Source organism: Charadrius vociferus, unplaced genomic scaffold (assembly GCF_000708025.1).
Source record: "Charadrius vociferus isolate BGI_N301 unplaced genomic scaffold, ASM70802v2 scaffold354, whole genome shotgun sequence".
Classification (NCBI taxonomy): domain Eukaryota; kingdom Metazoa; phylum Chordata; class Aves; order Charadriiformes; family Charadriidae; genus Charadrius; species Charadrius vociferus.
In genome coordinates, this window is record NW_009648040.1 from 139087 (window position 1) to 152990 (window position 13904).

Here is a 13904-nt window from a genome sequence, read left to right on the forward strand (position 1 = left end):
GCGGGGGACGCCGCCCCCGCCGGCAGGAGGGCTCCCCAGCCCCGGGCCCCCCTGCTGCTGCTGCGAGAAACGGCGGCAAAGCGGACGGACGCGGAAAGGTGTGACACCTGCTCCAGATGCGCGAGGGGGAGGGAGGAGGGCGGTCGGCGAGCCCGGCCTCAACGGTTGCGGGCACATACCCGCAGCGCCGCGGGTCAACCCCCGTCACCGGCCAGTTCTCCAGCGAGGGCCACAGCTCCTCGCAACCCGCTCAGCCACCCAACAGCGCCCGTAGCGAGGGCCGCGCCGGCCCCGGGGCGGAGGAGGGAGAGGCAGAGCCACTCCCGGTGTAAGACCTTCCAACGAGGAGGAGAGCAAACGCTGACAGGGGGGTGCAGCCACTATCGCTGACAAACCTCAAGTGCTGGTCTAAGGTTATGTATGCACGAACAACAGTATAGTACATGCCCGGTTACACAGATTCCTTGTGATAAGCACAAGGTTTGGAGCTGTTGCCTCCCGTGATTACCAGGTACCTTGCAGTGCAGTTCTGCAGGAGGAGGAAGGAAACCAGTGTAAGTAACCCAAGGCAGTTAACCAGGGGGAGGGGAGGAAGAAAGAAAACAAAACAAAAAAAGAACATTGTACATTTACATAGTTCATTGTATATTTACATGCACATCCTGAACAAGCCATTTTTCTTTCACCTAGAATTCAGTGTTAGGGAGAGAAACTGCAAGGTCAGCAAATTCTGCCTCAAGTCCCAAGACAAAGTAGGCTTCTGGGCTGCTTGGTGAGGAGGATAGAGGATGCATCAGTGTAATGCTGCGGTGCTGCATTTGTAAACATGGTAAGCTTGTGTTACTGCTTGTTGATGCTCTTAAAATTACAGTTAAAAAAACCAAACAAACCACAAACAGAATTACACATTCATGATGGAATTCTCACTTCATTTATTCCCACTGATTATTGAAGAAAACACTAAATACATCAGCTATATATATTTTTTACTATGAGGCATCAGAAGACTTCACATAGTACCAGTTAACTTCTAGTCACCTTAAATACCCGTACATGCATTAGGGCTGGGGAACATTCCCAGAAAAATAATTAAACTTCCAATACGAAAAACAGAAGAAAATAAAGGGATAAGCAAGAGCAGCTCTATAATAATCTCCATTATTAAGACTGAACAACACTAATTATATAAGAACAAGTAAAAATGAAGCTGTTCCATAGGCCTAAGTCAGAAAAAAAACACCCCAAAACTAAACAGTATTACATCTGTCCTTGGTTTATGATTCAAGTCAGGTTAAGTAGTCTGAGCATACAAATACAAACTCCTCTCTGCCCCCATAAAGGCAGACAGAGGACCTAATCATTAACAAATCAAGAAAAATATTATGATTAGCAATAGTCAATTTGACTCTCACCTTCTCAAGCTTGCAATTCGGTAGTATATTTGCCTTATACTCCTACAAGGTATTCAAATACAGTAACAGCAATACATTCCATGCTGATGCTGTATAATACATACAAGTTAGTAGTTTACTACTTAAAATTTGTTAAGTTATAAGTTAACCAACAGAATCCCTATCCCAAATACAACTAGTAATACAATATTGATGGGACCTCCTCTCATATCCAAAATTATCATTACTTTACACAATGATTTAAGAGGGGCTATAAAATCAGAACTGACAGGTTTGCATATAAAAAGGGGCAATGGACTCTATAGGAGTGGTAGAAATGCACCAATTAATCAGACCAGTCTTCTGGGTAATGGCAAGTTGAACAAAATATAGTGAACTGCAACCAATAGTACAATAACATATCTAGGAACACAGAACACTGGTCATGAGCAACAGGAGAATGGCGACATTAGGATATGGCCATATTGAAAGGTTTTAGAGTAAAGACACAGAAACAGCTTAGCATGAGCTTTAGCACTGCACCAGGGCACTTAACACAGAGATAAGGAGATATAGATAGTAGTTGAAAACAGTATTCTTTAGGAGTACTTCAGAACACAGCCATCTTATTCTCATTTCTACACATACGTAAGATACAAAGAAATAGAAACAAATCAGAAGAAAGGTCTAGCAGACCAGTACGCAGTTCTGAGTGGGCAAATGCATACATAAGTTCAAAATTTCAGTCTCTTAACCAGAAGAGGCTTCTGTCCTCGAAAGCAGGATTGTTGCAGCTAGATTAAACAGTTGTCTGTTAAAAGCCTACGTTAAACAATTTTACATATTATTTAAATTGGGTGGTTGGGTTTTATGTGTGTGGGTTTTTTTGTTTGTTTGGCTTTTTTAAACTGCCAAAAAACAGAGACTTCACTTATTCTTCATCACTCAACATTTTTGGATCAAGGCTTGATGTAAAAAAAAAAAAAGAAACTTTAAAAAAAAAAAAAGTAACATTTACATAAAAAATAGGATCTATGACCTCATTGAGAATGGATCTTTCCGTCTTTAAAAGTTTATGCAGGTATTAAGTCTCTGAACATTTAAGAATATCAAGAGAAAGAGATGGTTGATTTTTCTCTCAAGGTAGCAGGAGAAATGCACAACAAAGCGAAGCATCAACACTATTCAGACTGTGCAGTCACTCATTAGACTTCTCCCTTTCTCTACGCTCTAGGGAAACTCAGTGCCACTTCTCCTCTTCCTTTTACAACATACCTGAAAGATGTGGCTATTTCCCCTCAGCTGCTGCCTCTGACACTAAATTAGCATCAGTAGTACACCCCCAGTGCTGTTCTGTATTGGTGTTTCCTTTAGTTTGTAAATAAAAGCAAGGTCAGTCCTGGCAAAAGGCTATGTCTACAAACATAACCTCCACATTGTGTCACGTGCAACAACAACATTCTTTTCTTTTAGACTCAGTTATGACAAATGGGGTAACTGCACAATTCTTAAAACAGTAATCTAGTTAATGTTGATGTTCTTAGATGAAAAGAAAGAAATTGAATGCTTTCTGTTATCGCTGTCTTTGGGCAACGCAAAGCTCTCAGGGGCTCTTGACAATTGCAAACGGTCATCTGCAGTGCTGTACCACTTCAAAGCCCATTACACTAAAAGCCAAGCATGTAAAATAAGAACTGCAAGCACTTGCGCACCCGCTTACCCAACTGGAGAAATGGATACATAGAAAAACTATTCTGGAGAACTCCTTGAGTGCACTCTAATCAAAGACATAGAGAACAGAGACACAGGCAATTGTGTGAGAACACTCCCTACCCAGGCACACATCCTTGTGGTTTTAAAAGCCACAACATCAGTTCTTGCAGCCAGTTTCAGCTGGAGAAACTCTAGGGAAGACATTAGCAGATACATTATTTAGTAAAAGAAAAGCACACCACTTTTAAAACAGCAAACTTGGCAGCAGAGCCTGAGCAGAGGAGGCAGAAAATAATCCTTTTATGTACATCAAGAATTTTCACACATTTACAAAATCTCTGCATACATCGCCAAACGTGTAATAGATGTTTAGCCAGTAAACAAGCATTAGTTTCTGGATAAGAGAAACATCCACAATGGAGATAGAAATTTGTTCAGAACTGGCAGGGAAGTGCTCTTGTCTAAAACAAGCCATACTTCGGCAGACACGACTGTGTAATGTTCTGTGATCCTTAAAGGGGAAAACATGGAAACCTTATGATTTGCTTTGGATCTCAAACTATTTCAGGACATTTGGGGCTGAATAAAAGGAGAAAGTCAGAATAAGGCTGGGAAAGAAGGTCACTAATCCACAGCCAGGGCTTGTTGAACATTGATTTGTCACAGGGAGAGCAGCTAGGAGGAATCTGTGGACAACAGGGTGACTGAAGAAAGGACAGACATTGCTCAACATCCAGAATTTTTTCAGCACTGTGACCATGGCTTCAGTTCGTCTTGTCAAACGCTAGTCAGCAGAGCAGCACAATGATCACATCTGAGCACCTGCCAAAAGACTAATATTTATTAGCAATGCAAAGGAGTGTAACGGGATGTACATTTTAATCCAGAGTTGTTTGTGCACTGTGCCACTAACTCAGGTCTCCTCTTCCACGAGCTAACAGCCTGCAACACATAAGCACCTAAACACCTTACATTTATTTCAGTCCATAACCCTGAATGATAAGCAATAGTGCGTCCAGTAGGCTGACCCAGTGCTAGGAGATTCCTTTCCCTCCTCCCTTGGCAAGCAAGTTAAGATTAGTTTCTTTAAAAGCTCAAAAGAGTATTTTAAAGTCTAGATGCCCCAAACATTTCCACCTGGTGTCAAAGTGACCTGTAATGTTTAACAATGCTGCAAAGCAAGCAACTGGCCCAGCATATTTCAGGTTTTCCGCTACTGGAGGTTTTTGACAGCAGCCAACAGAGACATGAATAATGACATAAAATTTCACTTCAAGACCAGAAAGGGTCTTCCAAAGACATGTACCCCATTTCCTTTTGCCATCTGCTCCAGTTATTGCAGATCTTGAATACAATATGTCTTATGATTTTGAACCTGAGGTCCTGTGGGAAGTTGTTAATTATGTCTGGCTTGTGCGTTACATTCATTCTTCTATAGCCACATAAAGGCGTAGTATTTCAATAGCACCAGCAGTAATGACTTTGCATTCTATAATTATGTTCCAAAGTACAACTTCAGCACTGGAAGACATTTCTGGCTTTCATGTTTCACGCTAGTCTTAGGTGTTCCAATGATATATTTTTAAGCCAAAAATATTGCAGCAGCGAGCTGTGCAACTAAGCACGCGGGCAGTCTTTTTTTGGCCTGATTTATATGTTCTGAAAAGCCTGCCTCAACATATTTGCTATCTAGTGGGGGCTCATAATACATTGTTCTATGTAACCAACATTAAATGTTTTTTATACTTTCATTTGCTCAGTAGGGGTGGGAAATAGACTTTTACATGCTTTTTTCCACCTATCCCCCTTCAAATATACATTTGAAAAGAGAGACATAGACATACATCTATCCATCCGAGATCCAAGTGCTGTAAGAATAATCTTATAATTATGGCACTTAAAGTGCTGTAAGAATAATGCTCTCCTAATACAATTCTTCTAGTCTCACTGGTCTCATACTCAAGTTTCAGAACTATAAGTTTTCTTAATTGTGCAGTGCCAGTACTAATTCACCGCCATGACCAAATCTGATCTGTGATTATTTATAAAGTGCCTGCTGCTACAGACAGATGCTGTAGATCAAGCAATTTATGCCAGCAGCTTGTATTAGCAAAACATTCATTTGGACATTACAAGATGCTCTACAGGTATAATTAATCAAACTGCTTTAAAAAAAAAAAGTCATATGTATTACTTAATGAGACCATTTGCAACTACACAAAAGCAATGGTTTACTTCCAAGTCTTTCAACCTCAACAAAGTAAATAGCAAAAAAAAGTTATGTTATTTTCTCCAAGAACTCCCAGTTTTTATATATTAAAGTTAGTGATGTTTGCACAGAGTACGTCTGTGTATATGATATTAAAACACAGAAGCATCAGAACTCTGATCATTTTTTGCAAAACTACAAGAAAAAAGATAAGAAGGCTTGCTCAGTTTGAAGTGTCCAGACTTTTCTAACAATGACCACAAGCCTAAGGGCTACTAAATTTACTAGAAAAAAACCCAACTAGTAGCTCGATCACCACAAGTATTATGAAAGCAAAGCACATAGCTTTTTATAAAAGGCTAATACTGTTTTGTAAGACTTTCCAGTGACTCCAAAGAACCAGCATTAATTTTGATTGGCAGCCACCATCTTTAAACCAAGCCACAAGAAATTTAATAAGAAACATTTTGCCTTTATGTCAGAACTTCCTGCTTCTCAGGGGTTAAATAGAAACCCGTGATTTATCATCTGATAGTTTTTTACTAAATCCCAAAGCAAAAGACAGTATGCTTCTCTAAAGGGTCTGACTGCCACACCACCTTCCCCACAGGTTTTTCCAATACCACAGCCTATTCAGTTAAACATAGTAAGTGTTTTAATCAGCTTTAAGGGGGAGGGAGCAAGGGTGAGAGAGATCAAAATGAGATCTTGCAGGATTTAATCGTCACTACAAATTCTGTGCTAGTGCCATAGACTCGCTTTAAACATCAGTAACGTACACTTTTTGCAGTAACATCCAAAAAGAGAATATGCACTTTGTATGTTCATAAGGTGCTATGAAAACATCTCTAGGTTACAAACCTCAACAAGCAGTTATTCACTCCGATCTTTTGGTTCTCGGTATTTCCACTGGATATAGTCAAAGATGTCTTTTTCACATTCTACTGGTAGGGCCTCTCCAGCGACTCCTGCAAGCAAATTATAGATGCTATTTGGAAAGTGGAAAGTCTGTACAATCCTGAAATGCCAAAACACATTGCCAGATTAAGACAAAACTGCTGTAAGTAAAACAGACTTAAAAAAAACCCCAAACAACCCAAATACCCCCCAACATTTTCATACATTGTTTAGGTACTGATTCTCATTAGTGTATGGTAATGAATTAACTTTAGGGCCATGTGGTTATGCAGTTAAATATCTTTATATTTATATAAATATGTGTGTATATATAGTCAGCCCCCCTCCAAACATAAAACAACTGAAGGACGTGACATATCCTGTTAAGAGTCATATATGTGCTGTGCATGACACTGAAAAAAAAAAAAATCTTTAGGTCAGTAAGACTTTGAGTAGATTAGGTGGTGCAAACAGGTAACTTTGTACCACAGCACTGCTATACGCAAGTAGACTGCCTCTTCCTGCTATGCTGGTGTCCAATACCAGAAAGGACACTCAAAAATTTTACAAACTACGGTATTTATCAGAAGTATTTCCAGTACACCAAGAAATCAATTTAAGAAGAAAATTACACAAAGCATATAACTAGAAAGAATACTCTATGGAAAGGCCCAGACTGACCAGTGACACCCAAGGGACGGATTGTATACTCATTGATCGTGAAGCCCATTTCCAGAGCATGAGTTCTCATGTTCTTGTTGAATATATCACTTCCTGTGAAATACAGTACACCACAGTAATACTGATCTTTGGGGATAAGCCTAGAATAAAAGCAGAAGAGTACAGATTTAGAAAAAATACGTAACAAAAAGGTTACAAGCCACTTGGAATTCAGCCATTCAGACATGGTTCTAGGTGTACTTCTTATTTACATGCACACATTCTGCAACTCTGTACATTTGATTTTCCCACAAGCCAGATGCAATAATGAAACAAACCGCTTATCAAAGAAAGGTTCAGCACATCTACCCTGACACAGAAGTTACTGATGTTCAGCCACCACACGGTTATGGTGCTTCCAGTCCTGCCAAGAATTAATGTCAAAGCAGTATGATGAAAGTAGGTCACAATTCTGAAACTGGATACGAAGTCATGATTTAAAATACAGCATTCTTGCTAATAACCTGTTGTAGATACCGGCAGCTGTATAGTGGCTTGCATACTGCAAAGCAATTAGAAACCTTGTAATTGTATTGTTCTGGACGTGGAAGTAGAGATTTGAATGCAAAACTTGATGCAAATGCCTACTATGTAGCTGACAGCTAAAGTGTGTGTGTGTGTCATTTTTTTTTTTTTAAATATTTTTTTATGTGTACCGGATATCAATTCTCCTATGTGGATACGCTGTTCCATCTTCTTTATTTGGCAGCTGACAGACACCCTGTGAGGAAGTAAGGAAAGCAAGAAATTCAACATGGAATTAAACAGATTTGAGATCAATCTTCACCTTCCCACCTCTAAACAACCTCTAAACAATCCTGTCATCCTAGAGTGCAAAGTTAAGTTCCCGCGGAACCAATGAAATACTTCACTAGAACAGCTGCACATCACAGTACCTTAAATCACTTTTTTTACACTGCTAAGAGGATGGTAGTTCAACGTAGCATATAACTGCTGCTTAAGCAGGAAGGATCACAGGACTTCTCATTTCCCATTCTTCTGCCCTAATTATTATCAGGCTTTTCAGTACGCACAAGCATCAGCAGGTTAAAGAAAATGGAGGCAGAGCTCAAGCTAATAGAAATTAAAAGAGAAAGTTTTTTCCTTAAGAAATCCTCTACCACTTTTCATTTCAAACTGCTTTGTAATCTTCATGCAATTCACATCAGCCTTTTCTGTTTTTCCCTAGTCTACATCATCTTAAATAACAACGCAGTAGTGCGGAGGGACACGAACCATAAGGAATTATGAGAAGTATTTACATACTAAACCATTTCACCAATTGCAGCTTTATGCTGAGACTTCTAGTCTTAGCTTTGTTTTGAAAGCTCAATATTGCTTATGTTTTTAAAGTTATGTTGTCTGTCTCGTTATTGAGACTTGCTTTTCCTCAGATTCTCACCTGCAGTCAGATTTCCCTTTTAACAACACTTCTTTCTTAGCTTCCACTTTGAAGACAAGAGCTATTCCAGAACTATTTAAGACTGACAGGATTATACAGAGCAAAGTGTCAAACTATAGTAAGCTTGTCAAACTGGGAATGCAAACTGGGAATGTACAGCATCTCTGCTTCTGTCTCACAGATATACATTTAGCTTTAAACCCATACAGTATTCACATTTAAACCATTTGCAATACTGACAGCAACTTTCATTTATTCCTCCTAAAGATCAAGCCAGAAAAAACCCATCAAGTTTCATTCCCTCTCAGAATGCAACACAAACTAAACTGAAGACAAATTCTCCGAGTTCTTTTAGCTCTTATTTTAAGCAAAACCAAACCAACAAACAAAAAAATAAAATAATCAAGTGCTCCAACAGCCCCTTTCACCTTGGGAAAGCAAGTGTCTTTAACTGTAGTATTATATTTAAGTATTTATGCCTTCCAAAAGATTCGCTTAATATAACAGTATCTCGAGTCTTGAATAGAAATTCATAAGTTGTGGACCTTTGATGAACCCTCCTGCAGGACCACTCCTCTGAGCTTCCAAGGAATTCCATAAAACCCGCATGAGTGAGTGACGGGAACTAACCAGTCCTCATTTCCACTCAGTGTTGCTTATGGTTCTACGCTGCTGTTAGAATTAACTTTTAACCAGCCTGTAAGACCAGGATACCTGGGGCCTGTAAAGAAAACTAAGCAAAGCAAGAAAACACCCATTCCACATGTTTAAGAAAAGTTTTGCTGTGAGCAAGGGACCTAACAAAATGTATGTTCTTGTAATTCATTACTTTCTTTAGGCATCCCACACATTCCCTATTACATCCTGAGTCTAGCAGCTTGTCTATTAAATCTGCTCTGCAACAAAACTGACAAAAAAGGAGACAAAATAGATTATGTGTTAGACAAAAGCAGGTGAACAGGCCCAAGATCAAATATAGTGTTTCCAAGATCTTGAGGACAGAGTTACAAAAGTGGTCACTGGTGCAACTGAATGTGTGAGGTTGTGCTAAGGTTCTGGGGAAACCAAGCAAAACAGAGACATAACTGGCATTGTGCAATGAAGGTTATCAGTGGGATTCAGAACTACATAAATAACCATAAATTTTCTAATACTGTAATCTTACTATGAGAGATTCACTAAGAGTTAACTGCAGGAAGTTTTTATGGGGAGAAGGAAAAAAAAAATAAAAAAAACCAACCCAAAACCAGAAAATCACAATTCCAGCAGTCCAAACAACGTATCTCGTATATATCCTAGCTTCTGTCAGGAAAGATAATCCCCTCCCCCCAACATCGCTCACCACCAAAAAGCCTTACCATGAATTTGGTGTCCCCTTTAGACAGCATATCTGTGACAAAGTGGACTTTTTCCAGTTGTTCTACAACTTGACGCAGAAGTTTTGACTAGGAACAGCGACAACACAGAAGAAATGATTTCACAAGTAGCAAGAATATGTTACCTGTTTACCAGACTACAACCCACATGAGTACAGGATGTCACTATAATTACATGTATTGGTGTACGTGAAATTTGACCCAGAGGGGAAAAAGGTAACAATAAAAATAAGAAAAAGCAAATAGAGTTATAGTTGTGTAACATAAAAAAAAAATTCCACCAAAACCCCGTATCAGATTGCTTTCATTGGAAGTGACAAAACTAGTTTCTTGGTTTGTTTTCAACTTTTAAGCAATGAATATATAGAAGCAACACAAGAAATACCCACTGTCATTAGGACTCCTCCAGAGTTAGTCCCAAAAGATTACAAGGGCAGCAGGACATTTACTTCTTCTCCAAAAGATTATGGCGACAAAAAGAGATACTTACTCTACCTACTTTATCCAGGTAGCTGTTACAGCTTTACCTTGTAAAAGCACATGAATTCGAGAAGATGGGGGGTGGGGGTGGTGGGGAGTGTGTGTGAGAAGGGAAGAGGAGGGACAGAAAGATAAGAGTAAACATACTGAGTAGCTCTGCAAGAGGAACACAGCGTAATACGTGGACCCGAGAAGTTTTTATAACTCCTCAAAATAAACACGGTGATCCAAGAGAAGACTTTACTATTACAACAACAAAACAATGCAAGGAGCTGCAATACAAGCCTGGGACTACGTATCTTCTGAATTTAAACATACCCTTGTGGAAGTAATGCATAGTACTGATCCACAATAGCAGAAAAACACACCTGTTTGGATGATTCAGATGTGAAACTCGGATGGGTGAGGAGTACATCCATGTCACCACTTGACTCTGCGCCTAGGCAAGTACAAAACCAAGACAAGTTCCGCTGCATATGACAAAGTATACTAGCATTGCTGAACATCCATCTAACCTCCTCCTACAAACATGTTTTTCTGGTAGAAAACAGTCAGTCACTATTCAAGATACTTGCGAAATAAAACCCAAACAACCAACCCTAAGAGAACCTTGTTCTTCCATCAAAAAGTTAACATCCCCATGTATCTCAGAAAATACCCAAGAATTTCTTGCTGTACTCTATAGCAATGAAGTACAAGTGTTTTTAATCTAAAAACAAAGCAAACGATTCACAGATTACAACAGACTACTCTTTATGGGAGTGGAGTGGAGAACCAAGGATTTACACAGGTGTTTTGTCACTGAACTAACCACTCAAGGCAATACTAACAGGGAAAAAACAGGTTCCAGCATAGACTGTCTGGAAGAACAACATATATAGTAATGAGCCTTGCTTATTAGCCCCAAATAAACATAAGATCACAGAGTACCAACCTCGTCTAAAACTGCCACAGACTGTAGCAATATAGTTTGGGTCCAGCTTCTTTACCTCTTTCAGCACAATTTCCTATGTAAAAGGAAAGACGTGTGTTTAGAGGTATCAGTCATTCATTGGCCATCAGTGCCTCGCATCTTCAATAAAGACATTCTTACTTGCATTTGCAGCATTTCTTCCCTTGGTATTCTTTTCTCAAAATCTTCAAAATATCTGCATATATAAAAATAAAAGCAGCTGAAAGAGTGGCAAGGGTAGCATCTTAAAATTTTAGTCAGTTAGATGTGTATCAGAGGAAAGAATTAACTTGTGTTAGTCACATCACAAAAAGCTTCCCATTCTCACCAAATATCATAGAATAACATCTTGCCAAGTGATAATAACTTGCAACTTCAAGTTTGACAATGCTTAAAAGATGGTTTCATTGCATATTATTTTCACTGTATACGAAGAGCTGCTCCAAGGTGGGAGTAATATTACTGTATAAACAATTGGTTTATATTCGGATCTGTTGGAGCGGGTCCAGAGGAGCGTCACAAAAATGATCAGAGGGCTGCAGCACCTCTCCTATGAGGACAGGCTGAAAGAGTTGGGGTTGTTCAGCCTGGAGAAGAGAAGGCTCCAGGGAGATCTTATTGCAGCCTTCCAGTATTTAAAGGAGGCTTAAAAGAAAGATGGGGACAAACTTTTTAGCAGGGCCTCTTGCAATAGGACAAGGGGCAATCACTTTAAACTTAAAGAGAGTAGATTTAGACTAGATATAAAGAAGAAATTTTTTACAATGAGGGTGGTGAGGCACTGGCGCAGGTTGCCCAGAGAGGTGGTAGATGCCCCATCTCTGGAAGCATTCCAGGCCAGGAACCTGGAGGCTCTCAGCAACCTGGTCTGGTTGGAGATGTTCCTGCTCATGGCAGGGGGGTGGACTAGATGGCCTTTAAAGGTCCCTTCGGACTCAAACCATTCTATGATATTTACATAGCCCTCTGAATATATAAAAGGTTCCTGACAAAACTCAGTCCACCAGCAAACAGGAGGAACAGGTCCCTCACCCATGGTCAGACGTGATCTGTGTTGGGAAGAGCTAAATGGAAGCTCACAAGTCAAATACAGCTCCCAATATCTTTGTACACAGCTGGAAAAAAAGACTGCCAGCATGCTGCTCAACTGCAGAGAAAAAGAGGCCAAGTGAAACAATGACACGCCTGACCAGCAGGCACATTCTTCACCCTTCCAGCACCAGACCCACTGACAGCAGGCACCGGCAGCTATACTGCAGCCTCAGAGCCGAGTGTTCTGACACTCCTTACCCAACTATCCCAATACAGAGTTCTGCAGACAGGGCGCAGCCACTCAGCAAATAACATTCAAGCTGATAAGTACTGAGGGACAGACACACATTCTGCATGTCATCCTCAAGTTCAGACATGCAAAGGTCTTACATTGCTCACAGCACATAACAAAAAATAGCCTGGGCCACTTTTATGCAGATTCCCAAGAAACATAAGTGCAACCTTGCTAAAGTGATTATCCACGAGCTAACTGCAAAAGTAATTTGAAATTAATTTCCTTCTGGATGCAGACTAATCTGAGGATTAAGGCATGGACTGCGATATGCAGGGTCGAAATCAGCTTTATTAAGCACGCATGTTCTTTATATACTTTTCTACCAAGGCCATTAATTTTCTACTTTACTTGTTTACACCATCACATACTCTAAAAGATCATGTTCCCACCGAGAAGGGAATCTCTCTTCCCTGTGAGCAGCACCTCCTTATCTAGGGAGTAGCTTCACACAACTTCATGGTCTGCTAGAACAGTGCTGCAGCTGCTTATTCCTCCCTATTAGTTCTACCACACTTAACCCTTCTTTTGCCTCAGTCCTCGACAGACTAAGCCTGAATTACAACCCCAATGAAACAAAAGCTCTGAATAACTGCTGAAAAGCACATAGAGCACTCTGAGAAGACAGAACCTTACTTGGCCTGTATAACCATTATTACATTACATTGTATAACCTGTATTACATTACATCCTGGTGTCTGCAGGAAGCATTAGAAAAGCCAAGCACTTGCACCCAAGAAAGCTTACTTCAACCCAATTCGCTGGTGATGGGTCAGCTTGTGCTCAATTTTTCTTAGATCTAGAAAAATTATGAAAAACAAAAGTGTTACTTGAAGACTAAAAATCTTACAATAAATTTCCACCAATGCAAAGATAATGCACCCAAAGAATATGTAACAAGAAAGCCACAACCTCAAAGAAAAAAGAGATTTTAAACTGACTACCCCACAGCTGACAAGTACAAATGCATAGGGCACTTCCTGATAAAGATTTCAATAGACCATTCACCTCAAAGCCAAAATCCTTGTTATTTTCCATGTAATGCGTAAGTACTTTGGATGTGTATGTAATGCGTTTAGCCTGTGCACTAACTTTAGCATCTTCCACACTTTCCTCAAAGCCTAGGGCGTATCTGCTATCGCAGTACCACTGGGAACAGGCAGCTTGACAGCAAAAACATTACTGGGGCGTGAATTGAGGACCCAAAGTTACACTTACCTTCTAAAGTCTTAATTCCTTCCTCAACAAACTTCCTAGCAGCAGCAGGACTGCAAAGAGACAAGGCAATTTGCCATCAGGAACAGCAAGAATCTCCCAACACTGACAAGGACGTTAGAATTCACTGTGGCTGCCTAGGTTCTTCAGGGCCAAGACTGAAGTCACTTCTGATGCTTACCCTCTTTTCAGCATACACATTTTCAGCTAGTACCTTTCAGTCAG

At 40.0% G+C, this 13904-nt stretch overlaps 1 protein-coding gene across 1 annotated transcript in view; it reads right to left on the reverse strand.

Moving 5' to 3' along the window:
- Positions 1 to 6012: 6012 nt before the first annotated feature.
- Positions 6013 to 13904, reverse strand: part of POLB (polymerase (DNA directed), beta) — a 14457-nt gene continuing 6565 nt past the window's right edge. Inside the window, exons 4-12 of the mRNA XM_009883566.1 lie at positions 13683 to 13732; positions 13212 to 13263; positions 11282 to 11336; positions 11123 to 11195; positions 10557 to 10627; positions 9691 to 9777; positions 7587 to 7651; positions 6892 to 7031; positions 6013 to 6281 (exon numbers count right to left, since the gene is read on the reverse strand). Coding sequence (XP_009881868.1) covers positions 6187 to 6281; positions 6892 to 7031; positions 7587 to 7651; positions 9691 to 9777; positions 10557 to 10627; positions 11123 to 11195; positions 11282 to 11336; positions 13212 to 13263; positions 13683 to 13732 — 688 coding nt within the window. The 3' untranslated portion in view covers positions 6013 to 6186. The remainder of the gene's footprint in view (positions 6282 to 6891; positions 7032 to 7586; positions 7652 to 9690; positions 9778 to 10556; positions 10628 to 11122; positions 11196 to 11281; positions 11337 to 13211; positions 13264 to 13682; positions 13733 to 13904) is intronic.